This window comes from Heloderma suspectum, chromosome 11 (genome assembly GCF_057233095.1).
Source record: "Heloderma suspectum isolate Gila_16-S chromosome 11, 16-S_ref, whole genome shotgun sequence".
NCBI lineage: Eukaryota > Metazoa > Chordata > Lepidosauria > Squamata > Helodermatidae > Heloderma > Heloderma suspectum.
Window position 1 is genome coordinate 15,764,129 of NC_139468.1, and position 21,354 is coordinate 15,785,482.

At 44.9% G+C, this 21,354-nt stretch overlaps 1 protein-coding gene across 5 annotated transcripts in view; it reads right to left on the minus strand.

Annotated features, from left to right (window-relative positions):
* Nucleotides 1-215: 215 nt before the first annotated feature.
* The window catches only part of BBS4 (Bardet-Biedl syndrome 4), a 57,639-nt gene continuing 36,500 nt past the window's right edge, over nt 216-21,354 (minus strand). For 3 of the 5 annotated variants that reach the window (XM_084816941.1, XM_084816943.1, XM_084816942.1), the window contains 9 exons: nt 19,776-19,903; nt 16,680-16,734; nt 14,584-14,652; nt 13,697-13,849; nt 12,443-12,614; nt 11,466-11,535; nt 8,364-8,502; nt 7,673-7,874; nt 5,123-6,139 (listed from right to left, as the gene is read on the minus strand). In XM_084816941.1, coding sequence (XP_084673067.1) covers nt 5,985-6,139; nt 7,673-7,874; nt 8,364-8,502; nt 11,466-11,535; nt 12,443-12,614; nt 13,697-13,849; nt 14,584-14,652; nt 16,680-16,734; nt 19,776-19,903 — 1,143 coding nt within the window. In that variant the 3' untranslated portion in view covers nt 5,123-5,984. Of the gene's footprint in view, nt 482-5,122; nt 6,140-7,672; nt 7,875-8,363; nt 8,503-11,465; nt 11,536-12,442; nt 12,636-13,696; nt 13,850-14,583; nt 14,653-16,679; nt 16,735-19,775; nt 19,904-21,354 lie in introns of those variants that run through there. The other 2 variants (XM_084816940.1, XM_084816939.1) reach the window with 2 other exon arrangements.

The following is a 21,354-nucleotide window of genomic DNA, read 5'->3' on the forward strand; positions in this document are numbered from 1 at the left end:
GGTATGCTGATACATTTTATATCTACATTTAAACATGAGCAAGGCATAATGCTGCTGCTCCAGTTGCCTTCTTTGTTACCCACTTAAAATTTCCTCTCATCATGATGTTACAATGATTGTTTGGCCACCGGTCCTGAATTCCAGAACTCTTAGGGTGTTAACAGTGCCAAAGTTGTGGCTGTGACATGAGAGAAGACAAGAGGAGGCTCCAAACTACCTCTTCTCATCTTTATTCAGGAACCATGTAGATGTGTGTTACTCCAAATGGCTTAGATACAGACAACGTTTAGATTTAGATGAAAAGTCATTTGTGGAATGCTTGAGAGCAATTTTCTAGAAGTTGTTTGAGCCTTTTGCAATAGTCCCATTGCTGAATTTCTAGAACTAAAGAGGTTTTTCTTTCACTTTGGGCTGGTCAGCAGCATTGAATCAAGCGGTCTTGAGTTTGCTTGCCTGGGGTGTTTTCTTTGGTGGTTTAGTCCTGCATTTAAAGGCAAAATTCAATGTAACTATGATAGATCCATGTCTTCAGCTATGAGTCACTGCTGAACAGCTGTAAAGCAGAGGTGGGATATCAATTTCAAGTGGAGAAGCAGTAGGAAGGAGCATTCTAAACATCTCTTCTGCTTTCAGTTTCCTCTACTATGCTTATTTTTTCTCTTAGCCAGGCTTATTTCCAGCCTGCGTCTTGACTAGGAGAAAAGTGGTGGTAGTGGTGGTGGTGGTGGAAGGACTGGTGGCCAAAGGAAAAATTCAGCACCTTCACTCAGAGATAGAGTACATGCTTTGCATGCAGAAGCTTCCACGCTTAATCCCTGGCATCTCCAGTTAAAAGGAACAGGCAGCAAAGATGGGAAAGACCTCTGTCTGGGAACCGTGAGAGCTGCTTCCAAAGTAGGCAATACTGAGCTAGATGGACAAATAATCTGACCTGGTAAAAAGGAGCTTTCTATGTTCCACCTTTTTCTTATCCATGTGAAACTGCCACTTTCATCCCTGCTTTACACCTGTTATGTAGTGAACTGTATTTGAAGCTCGTTGTGTTGGTAGTAATTCGGCTTGTCTGGCACTCTGCTGCAGGAAGTGCCTCAGTCGAATGAGCCCTACCTGCTGATACCATTTTATTATCCAGGTGCTGGCCTTGCCTATTTACAGCTGAAAGTGCCCTTTGCTGTCATAAGTCCAAGTACTGAGTGTCAGTGTGTGACACTCTTACCAAAATAACATCAATATGTAAGGATGGTGTTGCTTTTGTATGCATGAGCAGTACTTCTAAAAGAGGGCTCGGAAGGGCAAAGAGAGTTCTTTGTTATAGTAAGACCACAAAATCCAGGATCGTGGCTGGGCTTTGTTTGGTTGAATGTTCAAGAACAGAGTAATTGGAAGCTTGACTGTAGTATACAATCATGTTTGCAACACTATTGGAAGGGCTTCTGGATTCAGACATCTTGGAACAGTGAGCACAAGGATAGCACAATCAATATACTAGCAGTCTTAAGTTGTGAGACTTAAAATATATCTTGCATTGTCTCCTTTGATAGGAGAAATCATTGTTAAATGTGCAGCTTTATTCCCAGAGTTTTGCTGCTTTGGGTTATAAGAACTGTTATGTAACTTGTGTTCATTCCAAAATTGTAGTAATTGATTGGCAGCTGCATGGCAGAAGTGTTTGGTACATTTCTCTTGGCTCTCTTTGTTCACTTAACTCTATCCTAGGGATGGCGGAGAATTTCTCCACGAATCTCCGGGAGGCCGAATGCCAACGCATTCAGCCCCCCGAAATTGGTGGGGAAATTCTCCGACCCCCCCCCTCCCCCGGGATGGGACTTACCTCGTGCGAATGTCCCTCTCGGCGGCGAGTTTCGGTGGCGGCGGCGTTATAATAAGGGCAAATAATAAATAATAATAAGGGCTTATAATAAGGGCAAATAGCGTTGCCCTTATTTTCACCGTAGTCTACGTAAATCTTTACGCAGACCACCCATGCCCAAATAAGGAACACAAATGGCGCCCATGGGCGCCGCCATTTGCGTATGCACTTCCCCCCCCCCCCCCAAAGTCAGCCGTGATAGGCTACGTAAAGATTTACGTAGCCTATCACGGCTGACTTTGAAAATCTAGCCGTGACAGGCTACATAAATCGTTACGTAGCCTATCACTTTTTTTTTTTTTTTTACAATTTACTTTTTTATTTCACGGCCGGAGAGACGGGGCGCTCCCCCCCGGCCAGAATTTCGGCGGGGAGGGATGGGGCGCCTCCCCCCCGGCCTGAATTTCGGCCGGGAGGGGCGGGACACCTCCCCCCCTGCCAAGAATTTCGGGGGGAGAACCGGAGCGCCTCCCCCCACCACCGGAAACAACTGTGGGACCAGGTAAGGGACTTTCGTCCATCCTTACTCTATCCTACTCATATCCACAACACACATCAGAAGGGTGACAGAGGCTTCTTGTACAAATACTCCTGCCTTATGTCTGTAGTCTTTCTGCTCCCTCTAGGATCTCCTGGAATCCGCTATTCCTAATTGAATGTAAAGAGTGGTACAGACCTCATGTTTGGGTATATGCTGGGTAGAATTGAGCCTGGTTTTATGCTATCTATTATTCAGCCTGCTTATCAGTCAGGAAGAGAGAAAGAACATGAGCCCAAGAGTTGCACATCTCTCCTACTAGCTAGAGTAATGTAACAAAGCTGGAAGCCAAAGGCTCAGGTTGGTTGTGTCTGCTTCTCAAGATATTCAAAATATGTGGGCCTCAAATATATGTCTGTGTTCCTGGAGGCTTCCTCCCTTTCCCCCAGCATTTGGTGCCTTCCTATTTTTATTTCCATACTACTAACACATCTGGGTCCAACAAAATTGTTCAGGCTGCATTAAGAATACAGCTGCTAAATGAGCACATCCACTTGGCCACAAGCCAATCACAGCTTTAACGGCAATCACAATGTGACTGCACAGGGCCAGGCCCTCTTACAAATGTGTGTCTGTGAGCTACATTTCCCTTATAACTCTCCTTGCACTAGGGAACCATTTTGAGAAGCAAAACACTGAAGTAGGTGCATTCTCCCTCTTTCTGAAACGCTGAATAGCTGTTAGGTGATGGTTTTGCCAAAAGGTAAACCTACCTTATACCTTGTTGCTCCATAATCTGAAGCAGCAGCTATGTTTTGCTCTTCCAAATGGTGCAGATTCTTCCCTAAGCTGTCACATTGCTACAGCTCTCTGGCCCACCAGAAATCTCAGGGAGTTGCTGGCCCAAAAACCTATGGCATCAGGGGCTTCAGACTGCATAGTTTACTTGGGCAAGGAGTATACATAGCATCTGTCGTCTTGGTGCCAGGCAGTTGCCAAGGCATATGGTTGTGAAAGTCACCTGTGATGTGAGAGCTACACATTCTGTTCTCACTTCATAAATAACAGCAGGGGTAGACTAGATGTAGTTTGCAAGAGCTAAAGAGCATCCTTTAAAGCATTTTTTTTTCAAAACCCTCTATTGCCAGATCGTTCTGCCTGTGTAATTCCTATGAAAAAAGTATTTCTGGACAGTGTGTGATGTCTCAGAGAAGGATGTACATGGTTGTAACAGGATTCTGTATTATGGATGGTATTTTCGCTAAGTGTTGTTTTGCATTTAAGATATAAATGTGTCCCTTTTTTGTAATTACTTGATTTTGCGCTTCAAAATTTTGAGTGTGTGACTAACTTAGGAACATAGAAAGCTGCCTTATATCAAGTCATACCATTGGTCCATCTAGCTGAGCACTGTCTGCACTGACTGGCAGTAACTCTCCAGGGTTTCAGATGGGTGATGCAAAGGATTGAATGTGAGACCATCTGTATGGAAAGCATGTGCTCTACTCCTGAACTGTTACCCTTCACAGCTTCAGCTCTGCTGGTTCTTATCCTAGAAGAAATAACTCCGTAGTCAATTGAAGACCATTGTCCTACTTAGTGATGCCATGAAAGGGCTCCATAGAGTTCCTTTGGCTTCAAAGTTTAGCTTCAGGTTAAGGGCCACAGGTCCTATAATGCTTGAATTCTGCTTAAACTGAGCCCAATTCAAATGTGCCCTTATGCAAATAGTATATCTCTCGCACACAAAGGAGAGAAAATCCAAATTGCTGCTGGACATTATTTGCCAGAAGATTGCAATGATGATAATTTGTGAACGAAAGCTCTTTATCAGCAAAATGACGTGTGAAGGAAAGGGGGGTTGAAGTAGACTTAGCATATTAAATCTGTATAATTAGTGAAAACATTTAACATTCTTCAGTGTTGTGTGATATTAAAATATGATCTCACTGGACAAGATGGCTACAGCAGTAGCTGCTGCATCTTTGGGGAACGTACCTGGGATGGTAGCAAGATTCCATCTTGTCCCCAGTGCAGCTGTTTTGAGAGATCATTTTAGAGGGTGGTATTCCTATGCAGGGGGTACCCTGCTCTATTTCTCCCCCCTACACACACAGAATCCAGGAGCATCATCTTCAGTCCTTGAATGTTACGATCTGAATCGACAAATATTACTGGCGAGTGCTCCACATGACTTTGGGGAGGAGCGTGTGCCTGTCTCTTACAAATGCAGGTTTATAGCTGCTGGTGCTCCTGGCTGTGCTTTGCTCATGGATGCTCAGAAGTAGTCAGGGCTGCCTTTGTCCAACTAAAACTGATAAGGTGGGTGAGCCCTTCCTTGATTGCATTGCCATCCATGCTCTGGTCACTTCAGTTTCCACAATGAGCTTTGTTTAGGGCTGCCAGTATGTTTCCAAGTGTAGTTTAAGGCATTGGGCATTTTAAAACCGAAAGCAGGCTGGGGCCAATGTATTTACACCAGAGGTGCGCAACCCACAGCCTCTGCAAGTCCTACTGTGCGGCTTCTGATGACTTGCAGCTGCCACTGAGAAACTGGCACTTGCCACTACTGAGAAAAACATGGCATCCTGTAGATTTTACATGAACATGAACCTCCTGGATCTCTGAGATGATCTGAGGAGGTATTGCTCCAGTTTCCTCCTTTGTGAGGTAAGATCCAGTGACACCTAGAGCAAAGCTCTGTAGTTGTATTCGTGTTATGCATAATTAAACCTTTTTTTTTCCCCAGGTGTTCCAATCTGGGACTTTTTTTCCCAGGCAACATTGCTGTTTTATTTCATTTGCTAAGGAGATGTGTAGTCCTTTTATATTTGAGACAGTAGTGGGTCGGCATTAATTCTCAGAAATTCACAATATAAAGGAATCCAGTAACACATGAGAAAAGTAAAATATAGAAGGAGCTTCAATCCATTTATTAAAATTCTATAGGGGAAGCTTTTTAAAAAAATGTAAAAGTTTTCTTCTGCCAAATAGTCTGTAGGAGTAAATTCTACCATCCAAGGATAGGGGGAGGACATCTGTTCATTCATCTAGGCTGATCCCTCTAGGATCCAAAGCAGCAGCAAAAACATGAGACTGGTGCTAAAGCACTTGCAGCTGGATCTAATCCCAATTTAACAACCCTGAATAAATTAAATAAATCACTAGTTTGAGGAGTACAGCAGCAGGTGCCTCTGGCTGGCCTCTCACAGTCAACAGTTGGCTGGTGGTACAGCTACGTTATGGGAAGTTAAGTCAAAGCCACGAGTAGAGGAAGGTTGCAACCTCAGTTTGTAGGCCATGCACCAGGATGGTGATTTTCCTGTTAGGGACTCTGCAGCAGGAAGAGAAGTGGGTTTACAATTATCAAAGGGCTACCTGCTGCCAGGTAAGGCCACTCCCAAATCTTGCTCTGATCTTGATGGCATTTTTAATTTGCCTGTATGTGGAGTGTTGAGGAAAATAGGTTAAAATTCAGTTCCTAACATCTTGTTAGCTCAAGGAGGGAGGACTAGCATATCACCTTGCACTGGAGCAAGGGTTGTGGGATACTAAATGCACATTTGATACTGTCCCTTTGCATCTAGCAGGGTGAGAGTTCTGCAACTCTACAAGCTGTCCAAGTCAGGAACCTTTTCAAGATTCTTTGCCTTCTTCTATGGGCTGATGTCTATGATTTTGCTCCTGCCCCTCTGCAAGAGATGTGGTTTCCTCAGGACCAGTGTCAGAGTTGGGCTTAGGCTCCAGTGGCAGGGAGGGATGTTTTGCCAGCTGAGTTGAACTTCCAGCACCTGGAGAAGGAAAGTGAATAGAAATCCAGTAATAATGTCCTGGTCTCCTCTTCAAATAATAGAGGAGAGCTTCAGCCCTAGAGCTAGAGGATGGATGGTGAAATACATATGATCTATACCATTTTGAGTTTCTATATGGCTTCCTTTGTGACAATGACAGCAGATGCTAAACTGCTGTATCTATTGCTAGCATGTAACTTTGATAAAATGGCAGACGGACTGCATCCAGTCCTAAGGACACTCTGCTTACTGTGCCTGTGTTTGTAATTCTGTATAATTGGGGATTGTTTTACACTTCAAAAATTCACTCTGGCTTTTTAATGTGTCTTTCTCCTATCTTTTTTTTTTTTAACTTTCTATTTTGTGGGAATTATTCCAGTAATATCTTTTCCCACCGCCCTTTAAAGTTTCTCCAGCCTATTCTTTTCCTTCTGACTGATAACATCTTGCTTACTGTTTGTTTCCTTTCCATGCTGTTTCCGCTCATGTTTGTCCTCTACTTTTGTTTCACCATTTCCCCTTTATTGCCTGCTATTTATCATTTATTCCTCTCCCCCCTCCTTTATTATCCTGCCTCTTTACCAAAGGGCCTAAAATTCTGATATGAATATGACACCTCCAGAGGCTTATGAGACCTTTGGAAGCCCCCTTAGATGTAATGTACTCATTGGTAAGACATGAGTTAGGGCTGAGTCAAATGTCCATCTACCATGTTGGGCACTACACAGGGCCTGTAATATTTGCAGGCTGCTTAGCAGTTAGGCTCAATTCCCTGAGGATTTGCTTGTGAGTTTTCTTATGGCTCAGCTGGGCCAGACCGCATGGTAAGGAACATGCAAATGTTATGGCTGCCTACATGAAATTCCAACAATGCAAGCAGTCCTCTTCAGCAAGGTGTTTTCCTCCTGCTGCTATTGCTTCTACAATGCTTCAGTGGATAAACAGCTGAATAAGTTTTGCCTTAGGGAGAGGGGGTCAACCTGAAGAAAATCTGTAGTGATGGTAAGATCTACAGCAGCAATCACTTTTGCAGAATTATCCTGAAGCGGCTGCCTTTAGGTGCCACAGAAACTGAGGTCCCGTGCAAAATGGAAGGGATTTCCTTTCTGTCTCCTTCACTCTGTTCCTGTTCTATGCTGCCCTGCCACCATAATGTTCTTTTAACAAACGATATGCTGGCAGTACAGGATCACCACAAGCATCCATTCCTGCCCTCTAAATACAAACTGTGGCCCTAGGCAAGTTGCTTAGTTAGCATATTTCTTCAGATTATGAGGATGCATGCAGGAGCTGCTCAGAAGCCAACTACAGTTAAGCCCACCCTTCCGTTTAACCTGGGTGGCTGCGACACCCTGCACAACCATGTGGTTGCAGGCTACATCTAACCCATTACCTGTGAGATTACAGGTGCCAAGTGATGGACTCTTTAGCTGCTATGCTGTAGCTCCTGGTTGCCAGAATCCATTTCTAGTGTTCAACCAAAGGAAAAGGTAGGTCTGATTACACAAATGGGTGTGGTGTAGACAAGCATACCTGGAATCATGGTCTTTGCATACCCAGCTGCAGAAGACATGGCCTGTCCAAGGGCTTGGTTAGAGCCTAAAGGCTGTGCAGTGGAAGATTTGCCGGATGCAGTCCCTCGCTGCTTTGATTTGGAGTCCTTAGTAGGTTTAGTCCAGACTGCGACCTCTCCAAGCTGTAAGGCACCACCCAGTTTCTGTGCTACATCCACCATCTACCCATAAAAAAGAAAGAGAGGGCTGGGAGGAAAGCTGAACAGTCAAGTCCTACAGCAGGTCTCCTTGACATCAAGTCTGCTTCGATATGAAGAGGAGGAGGAGGCCGAACCTGGGTAGATGCCTGTTCTTGGCCTATGTAGTAGAAAATACTCTCCAAAGTACATCATCCTGTCTATCCAAAGAGCTGTGGCTGCCAGATAGGACAAAGATCCAGAAGCAAATGCTGACCTGAACAGGCATTCTAGCATTTCAGAGCACCACAGGCTGGGTTCACTGACTTGGCTAAGGGAAGAATCCCAACCGCGTTGCTCTTCGCTAAGAAGCCTGTTTCCACAGCAGAAACAACTTCAGCGCTCCTGTGTTTCCACTAACAGAATAGCATTTCTAATTGTCAACTGCACTCTTGAGTATATGGCTGATCCGTTTGCCAAGCTACCTAGCTGCAAAACCTTGGAAGCGCTCATCAGTGGTTTAAAACAACATACCTCAGGGTCAAATTCCAGTGTGCTCTCCTTTAATGCTTGGACCTTTCTTTTCATCTCATAGTACTGCAGAACAGCCCCTTTCTTATCCCCTTGATTGTAGAGCAAGATTGCATAGTTCAGACTTATCAGAGGGTTGCACCTGTAGCCCAGGAGAGACAGAAAATGGGTTGCTAAGATTAAGCAAGAAATAGTAAAATTGGTGCTGGTGCCAAAGGGCCACCAATGTGACAGATTATGTTGCCAGTAAATACTGCAGGCAGGACAAGGATCTTTACGGAAACCAGGATTTTGCAACCTAGAAAGCTGAATTCTGTTTGTTAAGGAAAGTATAATAGATAATGCAAATTAAATAACTACAAATATTTTATCTTTTAAAAATTAGATCTGATTAACTGGATAAACAGTAAGTCATGGGAAACTGAAAGACTATACACAGGTGAAGAGAGCTGAAAAAGGAGCTGCACAAAGTAGAGCAGCCTCACACAAAGCCCCTTCCACAGAATCTACTTCTTGGGGCTTTTAGCAGATGCTACTCTGTTTTCAAATTTATCTCCAAACCACAATAACTGAAAGAACCACAGTGTGTCTGTGTTTTTAAATGAAAACTAGGATTAACAGCATGCCAGATGCACTGGATCTTATGCTGGAAAGTTGCCATGAACTAGCATCCTTTGTTGCTCAGCAGCTTGTAAGCGTCAGGGCTGGAGGCAGAGCCTGAGCAAAATCAGCTGCATGGTTCTGAGGCAAGAGTTCCATTAGTGCATTTTTTTTTTTCATTTCTATACTGCCCCACAGCTGAAGCTTTCTGGGCGGTTTACAAAAATTAAAACCACAAAGCGTAGCATAAAGCAATATAAAATATTGTTAAATATAAACAACAAAATATGAAAGCTTAAAACTGCAATATAAAAGTACAACCAGAATACAACCTAGTAGCAATGCAGAGATTTAAAATACAGATTTAAAACACTAAAGCTAAAAGACTAGGAAGCTAAAATTCTAAAATACTGGGAGAATAAAAAGGTCTTCACCTGGCACTGGAAGGAGTACAACGCAGGTGCCAGGTGAACCTCTTTAGGGAGCTCATTCCATAGCCGGGGTGCCACAGCAGAAAAGGCCTTCTTCCTGGTAACCACCTGCCTCACTTCCTTTGGTAGGGGGTCTCTGAGAAGGACTGCTGAGGATGATCTTGGGGCCCAGGCAGGCACATATGGGCAGAGGCAATCCTTCAGATAACCTGGCCCCAAGCTATTTAGGGCTTTGAATGTTAATACCAGCACTTTGAATTGGGGCCAGAAAAGTACTGGTGTAATGTGATCTCGTTGGCAAGTCCTTGTTAACAATCTTGCTGCCCTATTTGCTGCATAAACAATCCTAGAAGACAGTGCTGCAGTTCCCAGTCACCCATCCGCCAACACATGCCTTCTCCAACCACAAGAAAGTTCCAGCTGGTTTTGGAACTCGTGCCGCACCTCTTGTGTTGGGGTACATGACATGTGGAAACAGCCTGGCTGATGCAGGGCGAAGCATCTTGGATTTGGCAGAGTGCTGGACCTTACCAGCTGGCAGCCTGTGCATTTCTTGCCTACCCTATTCCAAAAGCTTGGAGGCTGATAGAGGTGAAGCACTACTATCCACATAAAATATTTAAAAAGCACCCCCTGACTCGCAGCTAGTCCCTACTGGCTTAAGACTGGGCAGAGAGAGATAATGCTGCAAAAACACACTCAGGCTTGGGGTGAGAGGCAGCTTCCAAGAATACTTTTCCAGCTGCCTTTGATACCCTAATGGTTAAAAGAATGGCCCACCAAAATTATCTTGGAGATCATGACAAGACACATGGAGTGTGGTCTCTTATGAGTGGTGGGCCACAAGCACTACAACCAATGTAGGGTCTTTGGCTTAAGGGCTTGGGAGTCATGCTTTTCATATACAAAAGAAATCCTGCAGAGATGGGTGCTTGGGGCAATTATCACTTAGGTGGGGGAGAGGAGAGAAGTGAGACTCTTTCCTGGCTGTCGTGCTAGACCCTTCTTACCACCCAAGCTTTGCCTTGTGGATTCTCGCTGAAATGTGCTGCTTCAGCCTCGAAGAAATGGAGTCCTTTGTCTAGGGAAGTTTCAAAGAGACAAGCAGGGTCTGGGTACCCCTTTGTCACAGGCTTCACTTGCCCCTGAAAGCACATCTACATTCCTTCCTGCCTCTAGAGCTTCAGAAGATCTGCAGCAAGACTCCTTGGGGGTTCATATAGGCAGCTGTGTCCAGAGTGATACGCCAAAAATGTTAGTTATGCTTTTGTACCTTTGTGTTCATAGTATTCACTTTCCTATCACAGTGTGTGTGGATACATGCAGTCTTTGGACAGCATATCAGTTCACTGCCAGGTCACACCTGTGTCATAGCTCAGCACCAGACTTTAGCGCTGTTTCTACAGCATCTCAATGTATTATGGGCAGGGGAGGAGCTAGTGCATAAAGCAGTGTTTGCCACAAAGTTCTGGCAGCTAAGGCATGCTTTCTTTTGGAACTAGAAGCAGAGGTACAGTTCACTCTTGCATAAAGAGATTAACTTTTTAAGTGGCTATGAAACAACCCCACCTCACGTGATTCACTGTTCTAAGTGTACTTCCTACCAAGGGCAAGCAATTCTACCAGGTCTTTATACTGGGAGTGATTCACTGGGCCAATGACACCTGTTGCAGGGATGCTGCAGAATGTTATACCTCCAAGGATGGCTGATTGGAAGAGGGCAAGATCAGAGCAGGGAATGTTCCAGATGAAAAACTGCTGGCAAAGAAGGGAAAGGGGTGTGTGTGCGTGTGCGTGTGCGCGCACGCACGCACGCACACTCTGCCCTCTTGCTCAAGATCACTGCCTCCTGAGGCTGCTTTTCATTAGGAAAAAAAAAAAGTGGAGAAGGTTACATGCGTCTCATTTGACCCAGTGAACAAGAAAACTCAGCAATACCGCCAGGCCAGCCTTAAGGTCCAGTTTAAGGCCATGGAGGATGTGTAATCTGTGTTGCCACTTTGTGGCTGGTACAGAGAGAGCAAACTTAACAAGGCTGCTGCTTGCAGCGATCCCAAGTAAACAAAAAACATACATGTCCAGCGCTGAAGCTTTCTGATAGGCTAGCTTGGCATTCTCAGCATCTTCAAGGTTTGTCAGTGCAACTGCATCAAGAAAAAGAAGGATGACTTGTTGGCAATATGAAGGAATACTGAATTGATTTTGCCCTTTGGCCAGTATCTTTATTCCCATATTATGGGGGGGGGGGACAGGATGGGAAGGGACTTGGAGACAGTGACTTGCCTCGTCTCAAGGAACTAATGGCTGAGCAGAGTTTGAATCAGTGAGGCAAGACTCCACCTCACGACTCATACTCATAAGAAAACACTACAGTACAGTTGGCCTAGGGAGCACAGAGGCCTCCTGGGGAAGGGGCTCCAGTCCCAGGCAGGGAACAACCGTCGTGTCAGGGAAAGCAGTAGGTGGAGAAAGAAAGCTCAGTAGCAGAGCACTCATGCTTTGCATGCAAAGGGTCCCAGGTTCAATCACTAACATCTCCAATTAAAGTATTTCTGGGTGATGGAAAAGTCCAATGATCTGACATTGGAGAGCCACTGCCAATTAGAGTAGACAGTGGTGGGCTAAATGGACCAATGACATAACTCAATATAAGGCTGCTTCATATGTTCAAGCACAATGCTAGCCAAGGATAGGAAACTTCCATCTTCCTTATACACAGCTCTGGCTTGAAGGGGGTCTGCATTTGGGTCCCTGTGGATTTTATTTCAAGACAGAGTCTAGATCACGGAACAGATTGTTGGACGTGAACCTGGGAATATATGAGGTGGACTAGGGCAAGTTGCAGGCTCTTGACCAAAGTTCCCAATCCTTAAAATGGGAATAAAGACATATTTAATGAGACCATTAATATCAAGCACTCCACATGCTTAAAACACTACATAAATGAATACTAGTTATTTCAGCAAGGGAAACATCCCTTCCTGCCAACACGAAGCAGAATTTTCATTGCAGTAACCATGCATGGTGGGTGGGTATGCATGGCATTGCTACCTGCTAACAACATGTAGAGTCCTGCCAGCTTCGGCTGGAGATGGACAGCCGCGCTGATGAAGTGGAAGGCAGAGGCATACTGCTGCATTGTCAGATGGACTAGCCCGAGGTTGTACAGAATCTTCCAGTCAAAGGGGGCGAGGTAGTTGGCTCGTTTCAGGCAGCTGATGGCCTGACAGAGGAAAACGACTCTCTTCAGTAAAAGAAAGGGCAAAGGCATTCTGTGATGTTTCCTTAGGGCTGGAGGCCAAAGGTGCCATTTTGTTGCCCCTTCCAAATAATAGTGCCCCTCTTGAAAAGAAACTTTGCTCTCCAGTTGCCAATCCTGGCTACAGATAATTTAACGAAGCCATAATGAAATTGATCTGTTCTCTGCTAAGATGGCAACCCAGCAAGGTAAAACATTTTAAATAAGATTAATACATTATTTAAGACAGGGGTGGGCAAGTTATGGCCCTCCAGATTTTTGGACTACAACTCCCATGATCCCTTACCATTGGCTAAGCAGGCTAGGACTGATGGGAGTAGTAGACCAAAACATCTTGAGGGCCACAAATTGCCCACCCTCGATTTAAGATATAGTAGAGGCAATAAAGTGTAGAATGTCACTATGCAGCTAAATAGTTCAGAGGGATTTTTAAAAAATACAGGTGCTAAAAAGCAACTAATAAACTTGCAAGGGGAAAGAATACTGCTTCTTGGTCAATGGGAAACTATGAATAACCTTTAAAAACAGTTGCACATTAATAAAAATAAAAATGCATGTACCATCTAAGCCACATGGCTAAACAAATGTCAGTGCTAGGCTAGTGGTTCAAATAAACAGGGCATTGGTGCTTGATCAAGTGTTCACAAATCCACTAGCCAGTCTCCTCTGGAGAGACAGATGCCCAGCAGCACAAATCCCCACTTCTGAGCTCTCAGTTTCACTGGGATATAGAGAAGAGTCTCTACCCCGTTGTTTCTTAGCTTCTCAAAAAAGCAGTTCAAATGAGATAAAACCCAGGCTCGAGGGGAAGGTGGGCATTTTGCTGGCGTATATGAAAGTGAGAAACTGTGGGCTGTTTCTTACCTTCTCCGTACAGCAGTGTGAATGAGAGAAATGCCAGCCTGCCCAGCTAAAATCCCTTCCTGCATGTCAGAGGAGTTGAGGGAGGGAGGGGTTGGTGGCTAGCTAAAAACAGAGGCAGGACCCCTGCATGTGGCCCTATTGAAAAAGGGAGGGAGGACAGGGGACACAAGACACACACCTACCGCCACATATTTCTTTTTTCCAAAGAAGCACATTCCAATGTTGTTCCAGAGCGGGGGGCTCTCAGGAACGGCGCAAGCTACCACCCGGTACTTAGTGAGAGCTACATCAAAATCTCCATGCGTCTGCATCATACTGCCAGCTGCTAAAATGGCCTTTAAAGTAAACACACCTGATTGTAGTTGACTTACTAACTGGGCTTTTCACCAATATGCAAGGCAAGTAAATATGGTGCAAAGACATCTTCAAAGCACTGAAAGAAACATTTTGCTAAAGATGAGGAATACATCAAAAAGTCAGAAAGATCTGAAACCTTCCCCAATGGGGTGCCCTTGATATGTTGGACTACAGCTCCCATCAACCTCAGTCAGTATGGCCTTTGCTGGCTGGGGATTATGGGAATTATAGTCCAACGTTCCTGGAGGGACCCTGGTTGAAGAAACATGATCTAGATGATACAGGTCAGGGGTGGGCAACTGCGGGAGATCTGGGGGCCATTTTTGCCCCTGGACCCCTCTTCTCACAGGGTGCACTCCACAGGGCAGCCTGCAGGGTGCCCTGAAAAAAAAGAAAAATGGGCAGCAATCCGCTCTGTAGTGCCAAAACGGTTAAATTTATCTTGTTCTCAAGTGCTCTGTAGCGCTAAAAGCACAAAACAAAACAAAAAACAGGCCATGCAGCAGGGGGGAGCAATAAGGGCTGTGCATTGTCCGAGCCTGATATAGGTCGTTCACACTACTCCATTGCTCCCTGACCAGCTTATCCAGTTGTTTTCTTGGGTTACCATTCAGTGACACACACATTTTTTTTCAAAGGGCTCAAGTTAGCAGTATTTTAAAAAACATACATTCTAGTCAACAATGCAATATATTCATATTCCCCGTGGTACCTTATAGTTGCTGGAATCATATGTAAGTGCATTCCCAAGATGCTCAAAGGCTTTCTGATAAACCTCGAGCTGAAAGAAGATAATAGTAATTTTTAAAAAGCATCAGGAGAAAAGGACATATAACACATTCATCGCTGCTTGTTACACCATTGTCCAGCTACAGCAGTGCCGCTAAGAATCACTACAAACTAGGAAAAATGACACTCTCACCCCACTGAAGTTCATGAGAGCAGAACTAGGAAGCCAGCTGTGCACACCATCCAGTGGAGCGTGCTGCACCTCTCTAACGGACACCCCCTGCACTTTGCTTGCTGTAGAGAAAGGCCTCTCCAGAGTCAACCAGCCCCAAGTATATCCTGAGCCCCAGGATGCCAAGCTACCACTCCTTCCCAGGAGCTGCTCTCTAAGCTGAATACTCTTGGACCATTACTAAAGCTGCTGGGAAATGAATGGCTGCCAAGAATTTTCAAGCACCTGTTTTTCAAGGCTTACTAAGTATTTCCCTGGAAGCAACAGTATTTCATACATGTCAAAATGCAGGACAAACTGCTCCTTGCCCAGCTCAGCTCAGCTGAATTCTTAGTTTTAGTCCAGGGGTGGGGAAACTCTTGCCTGTGGGCTGGATGCAGCCCGCCAGGCCTCAGCATCCAGCCCACCAGGCCTTGCCCCAACCCCCACCCACTCTCCTTGGCCCTGTTTCCCCCCCACTTCCTGTGGGATCAGCTGAGCAGGGGGGCAATCATGGGGGTGGGAGATCTGCTCTGCTGCTGCTTAGCTGATCTGTGGGGGAAATATAGGTATGGAAGGGCAGGAGGGTTGGATAAGCTGGTGAAGCAGGAAGTGATTGCGCTTCTAATTGCCAACTTGCTTGGATTCCTTGGAGCCCCTTTCTCAGTCCACAGAGAGGAATCCAACACAGAGAGCTGATGATGCAGGAAGAGATTGCTTCCTGCATCTCCAGCATGCTGCGTTTCCTCTCTGTGCCCCTTTCTCAGCTCCCAGAGAGAAGTGAGAAAGAGGAGGTGGGGAGAGAAGGCATGGTAGAGAATGTTGCTTCGGCCCTGCCCACTTTTGGTTTTGGCAACTGGTAGCATGCAGACCTCTTGTGGCATGCAGCCCCCTTGGCCTAAAAAAGATTCCCCACCCCACCCCCGCTCCAGACATACTCTATTAGACACTTTTTGGATTTAAAGCCATGCCCCCCTGTCATATACACCTCTGCACAGGGATGGGGGCAAATTTTGGAACTGGGGAGTCTGGAATTGAGAAAATCACTCTCTGTTATGAACCAAGCCCAAACACCTTCGAGTCTGGGCTGGACCCATAATTGAGTTCACCCCACCAGCAAGCCATCCTTGATGGTTCCCTCCTTTCCTAAGCAAACAGCCTTGCAAGGTGAAAGGAGGCCTAGCAGGAGGGCTTACAGCAAGCTTCCGTGGGTTTGGTTTTTTCCTGAGCTCTCTCAGAAAAAGCTTGGAAAGACTCAAGTTTTTTCTCCCTTGAGAATTCTCCCAGAAAGCTCAGGGGAGTGGGAATGAATGCTTTGTAGGGAGAACCAGGGGGAGTTCACTCATCATTAGCTCCACCAGCCTCTTTTAGTTCTGATCTGTAATCCCCAGTGTGACTCCAAAGCCCTTTTGCTTTCCCCTGGGCTAAGAATGGTGTCTACTTCAATGCAGCAATGACTGCTAATTTGGGGAAAAGGTGTGCTTGCAGAGGAAGCTTCCTTTGAAATACCAGGCTCCCAACTGGTCCAAATCAGGATTTAATCTCTTTCAAGTAATTTCTGGATTTTTCTAAGCCTTTGCATCTCATACTTCTGTAATTCTTTCCTATAAAGAAAAGTCATGAAATGAACATTTTATTGAACTTGGAACAGGCAATAACAGAAACAGGGCCTATCAGCATTTCTTCTCTGGCTCAACTGCGTGGGGTTGAGTTACTTCTCTTGGGGACCTAAAAAGGATATATAGAAGGGACAGTTCCATTTTGCCAATGTGACTTGAGAAGATCCCCAACAGGGATGCTTGAACATGAACACTATACAGGGCTGCTGGACCACATTAAGCAGTTAACCAATTAACAAGCTCCCATACCTCCAGGTACAGCAAGCCCAGAGTTGTAAGGAGCTCTGTGTTTTCTGGAGAGAACCTGAAATATATAAATAAGAGACTCTAGAGTTTTAAGACATCTGGTGCCATCATTAATACAGAGCAGCATCCACTGTCATGCAAGGGAATAAATGAGTTTCAAAAGAGATGGCCCAAGACATTTTGGCTCTGAGACAGAAAATAGAAATGTTCCCCACCAGGATGATAAAAATATATAGTGTAATACATAATTTACAAGTTGCTGCCCCAAAATCTGCCACCCAAAGCAGCTTGCCTCCAATTTAATGGAAGGACCAGCCCTGACCTTGCAGGTTAAGAAAGGAAGTTTCACCAGCTCATGTGTTGCCATAGTGTGTCTTGGTCAGAAAGCTATGGCAAACTCATCTGGCAGAACTCTCTACTTGCCCCGGGCAAGTGACTAGCTGAAAATCTGAAACACATCCTCAACTGAAATATTCTATTGCTAACTGACCCATGCATTGGCAGCAGCCATAACCCCAAGTATTTTAAAATAGCTATGGCAGCAAATACACCAAAGGCTTTCTCTCTGTCTACAAGAGGTATTGTTGCAATTCATTCAGTGTATATACCACTCTGCAGCAAAGTTCTCTGAATGATTTACATTAAAATTACACATATAAAGAACAAGGAATAAAAGACAAAGGACTCCAAGTAAAAAAAAACCCATAATTCTATTTAAAGCCTTTGAACATGACCTACTTTGCTGGAAGTGTAAAAAGGGAGCTGACACATTATAAACATTTATGGTTGACATGCCATTTGGCTCACACATTTTGGTTAGATGTTAGGAGCATCATCCATAAGATAGCAGATATTCAAACTGATTTAGACCCTATGCTTTACTTGTTAACCTACTCTAAAAAAATTGAGCAAAACACTATACAGAATTGGTATCATATGCGACTTGTGTAGCATGGATTCTATATGCCCAATATTGGAGATCAGAAAAGATAAACTGTTATCATATGTCCCTGGTCACATGTATACTGAAACAGCCATGTGTACACATGTAACTGACTGACAGGTGAAAGAACTGATCTTGGGCCCAGAGGAGGTGTGCCATGAGAAGGATGTGCTTTAAACTTAAAGTAGATGAATATTAGCTATTAAACACAGACCAAGACTTGAATAAAAGAATATTATTACAAAATATACGAGATTGCTCAAATAAATATATGACTTTAATACAAAATGGAGATGTTGGTTAGATGAACTCAATTAAGCTTAGACTGACAGAGAAAGACAGAGGCAGGGAAGTTGCGGTTGCCAAATAAGAGAACTGGAGGGTGTGAGGATTTGGCAAGTGGAGCTGAAGGCCTAAATCTAACAGGGAAATTCAGTATGTCACAATATGAGATTAGGCAGTGAGAGGGATAGAACAGAGAGAGGAGAGGGGCAAATGAGAAAATGGGAAAAAAGATTAAAGCGTAGATATTTACCTATTCAAGGGAAGGAGGGATATTAAGATGAGGTTTGGAGTGTTTTGGACCTCAGCTCCATGTTCAGAGGTTTTCATTCTGCAATGGGGAACTGGAGCTAGTGAGGCCTGTGCAGATCCCTATACCCTTTGCACATTCTTAAATGTAGAGAGGAAACACAAGGCTGTGTGTTCCCTAGGAACTCCGACTGAGCCAATCACAAAATAACAACATGGATGCAAGAGATGGCAGGAAGGGAAGGGGAAGCAAAGACTAACTCTAACTCAGCTCTCTTCCTGGCAAGGGAAATTTAGTTGAGAAGGGGGTTTGGTTATTTCCAAAACAAAGGGGATCAAAGGGAATCTAGGCTGCTGGGCTCTCTTGCCATTGGTGCAAATAGAGTTCCATGTGCAAAATGGTGGAGGGGTAGTAGGTTTCAATGAGCGCAGGTTTCTATCCTTAATGGCTGTTAACAACTGCTGTTGTGTTTATCAGTTGTGGTGGTGGTGGTGGTGCTGCTTCATAAATGGAACACCAAGGCTCTGGACTGGCCAATTTAGCAGTTACCTTGAGAAGCTTGACTGGGATAGAGACTGAGGAATCAGCGAGATATTTTCAAAATTCAGAGTCCCCATTCCTTGAATACTAGGGGGCTAGTGCCTGATAATTTAATTAGATTAGTAAGTAATAGCTGTTTTGCTATGGCTAATCCATAACCCTTGCTTCCAAGACAAAATGGAGATTTCAGAGCTGAGAAGAATGAGGCACACCTCCAAAAAACTGGCCAACTGGGCTTCTCGGTAACAAAATGTAACTCCAGTACAGAAGTATGTATGGAAAACATACTTTATGATTTTGCTGTATCTGCCAAATGAACAAGTTTCATTTGCACCCAGGATGGTAGGCAATTCTGCAATTCTTTTCCAGTAAGCTGCATTCCGACATTGTTTATCAGAAAAATAAGATTCAAGCAGCTTGAATTTGGAACATGTTGTGATGTGCAATACCCATGTCATGCTCCTATTTTTAAAAGCATAAACAAACACTTGGTGGGGGCACTCGCCAGAGAGACTCCTCTATTTCAATGTGTGCGTGTCGGGGGGCAGTGGGGAGGGGAGAAATCTGGGGCAAGTGCAAAATACGTGACTTTGATCTGCTTTCAGCAAATAGTTCAGTAAGAACTTCACTTCTAGCTAGCATTAGCACTCAGCCTTCAGAAATAAGTTGAAGGACCTGAGCCATAGGCTACCACAACACTTTTTCTTTTGCTTCAGCCTATAGCAGGGGTGGGCAACCTGCAGCCCTCCAGATGTTGTTGGACTTGCAACTGTCATCAGCTTTAGCCAGCATAGCCAGTGGTGAGGGATACTGGGAGTTGCAGTCCAACAACATCTGGAGGGCCACATGTTCCCCACTCCTGGCCTATAGCCTCAGGGTTGAAGAATTCCAATATATGTCTATGTGCTCCAAAGCGACACGAAAAGGCTCCTTATGCTGACGGAAGCAGCAATCCAAAACAGCATCTGTTTGGCTAGGTCAACAGAGGTCAAGGCTGGCTAGGTCAATTGCTGGGTACAAGAAACATTTCCTGTCTCTCCATCCACCCACCCATCCAACACAAGAAGGGAAGAAAGGGTCTTACTCCACTGCTTTCTTATAGACTTCAATGGCTTGGTCTGTATGCCCCTCCAACAGGTAGATTTTCCCCAGCATCATGTATGTTAGGTCATGTCGGTTGAGCTGCAGGGCGTTGTTTAGCTGATCTTTGGCCTGAGCACAGCACAAAGAATAGGCTTAATGAAATTGGCAACTTTATATTAAATCAAGCCAGCCTCAGCATTGGTTCATATGCTATGAGGGAAAAGAGGTACCCCATCCCTCTTTCCACTGTCCTCAGGCACATTTTTGCAGTCAGTGGGCTACCATCAGAATTAAGAAATTCAGCTTTCTCTTTCTTTTTCAAAAACCCTTGCTTGCAGTTTTCATGCTTGCAGAAGTTCGAAGAAGCTCAGGGAGCCCCCAGAAAAATAATAATATGAACATCTGAAGCAGCCTTATACAGAGCCAGACTGTTGGTCTGCCTAGCCCAGTACTGTCTCCTTAGCCTTCCCCAACCAATGGCCATGGTGACTGGGAATGATGGGAGTTGCAGTCCAACACATTCAGAGGGCACCAGGTTGGGAACGGCTGGTCTACTCTAATGAACAGTTGCTTCTCAAGGACTCAGGCAGAGAAAGGTCATTCCAAATCTGGCTATCTGTATTCCTTTTCTCTGGAGATGCCAGAACTGAACTTGGGACTGTTTGCATGCAAAGCATGTGCTATGGTCCCTCCCCAGGATTCTGCTGCTGTCTAGGACTAACTGCTCCCTCGCTGCTCCAACCCCACTCTAGATGTGAAGCATCTACACCTTTGTGACAAGGAGAAGACAGCAGCCATGCTCCCAACATGTTACCCAATCGCTGCCCCTGCCTCTCCTCTCCTTTATGCCACATGATTTTTAAATTTTGCTTGCCCATTTATTCCTCACTCCCTTTTGCTGGTGCAATTTGAGCTCTCTGGGGCTCCTTCCAAGCCCTCTGCCTCTGGGGATTATTTTTTCTCTTCTCTGACATAAAAATGTAATTCTTGCATGGAGCTCCCTCCACCCCTTTTCGAAACTCCTGCAGGATGTGAGTTAAGAGCAGAGTTCCTTTTCCCTCCCTCCCTCCTTGAATGCCCCAGCCAAGCTGAGCAGTGGGCTTGGTGTTGAAGCTGGAGCTGCGTTTGCTTTGCCCCTTTCCTTCTTGCCCTCCTGGGTTGTTCAGCCCTGACACATTTGGATGCCAGAATTTGTTGTTTTGTGGGGACTGGCATGATTGGATGTAACTGAGACTTTTACAGTTCATCATTCCACAAAATGCTTATCCCAGCATTGAAGCTTGAGGGTTGCTGAACTGCACGAAGGAGCAGAACTGCTCCTCCTGGGCACATTGTTAATCCCCTCCAATGAGACACATCGATTACAATGGCCTCTTTTCCTCCTCTGGGCCCAGTCGGTGGGACAGGAATGAAAGGTTGCAGAGGTTTTTTTTTCCCTAGGCACATTAAAGGTGAGAGAGATGCTGACAAAGTAAAAGAATTATGCAGCATGGGATATTCATTACTAAAAAGTGAAAATGCCAGCAGCACACTCTATAGGCTTCATTATATTTTATAGGCCCATGTGACTCAATGCAAGG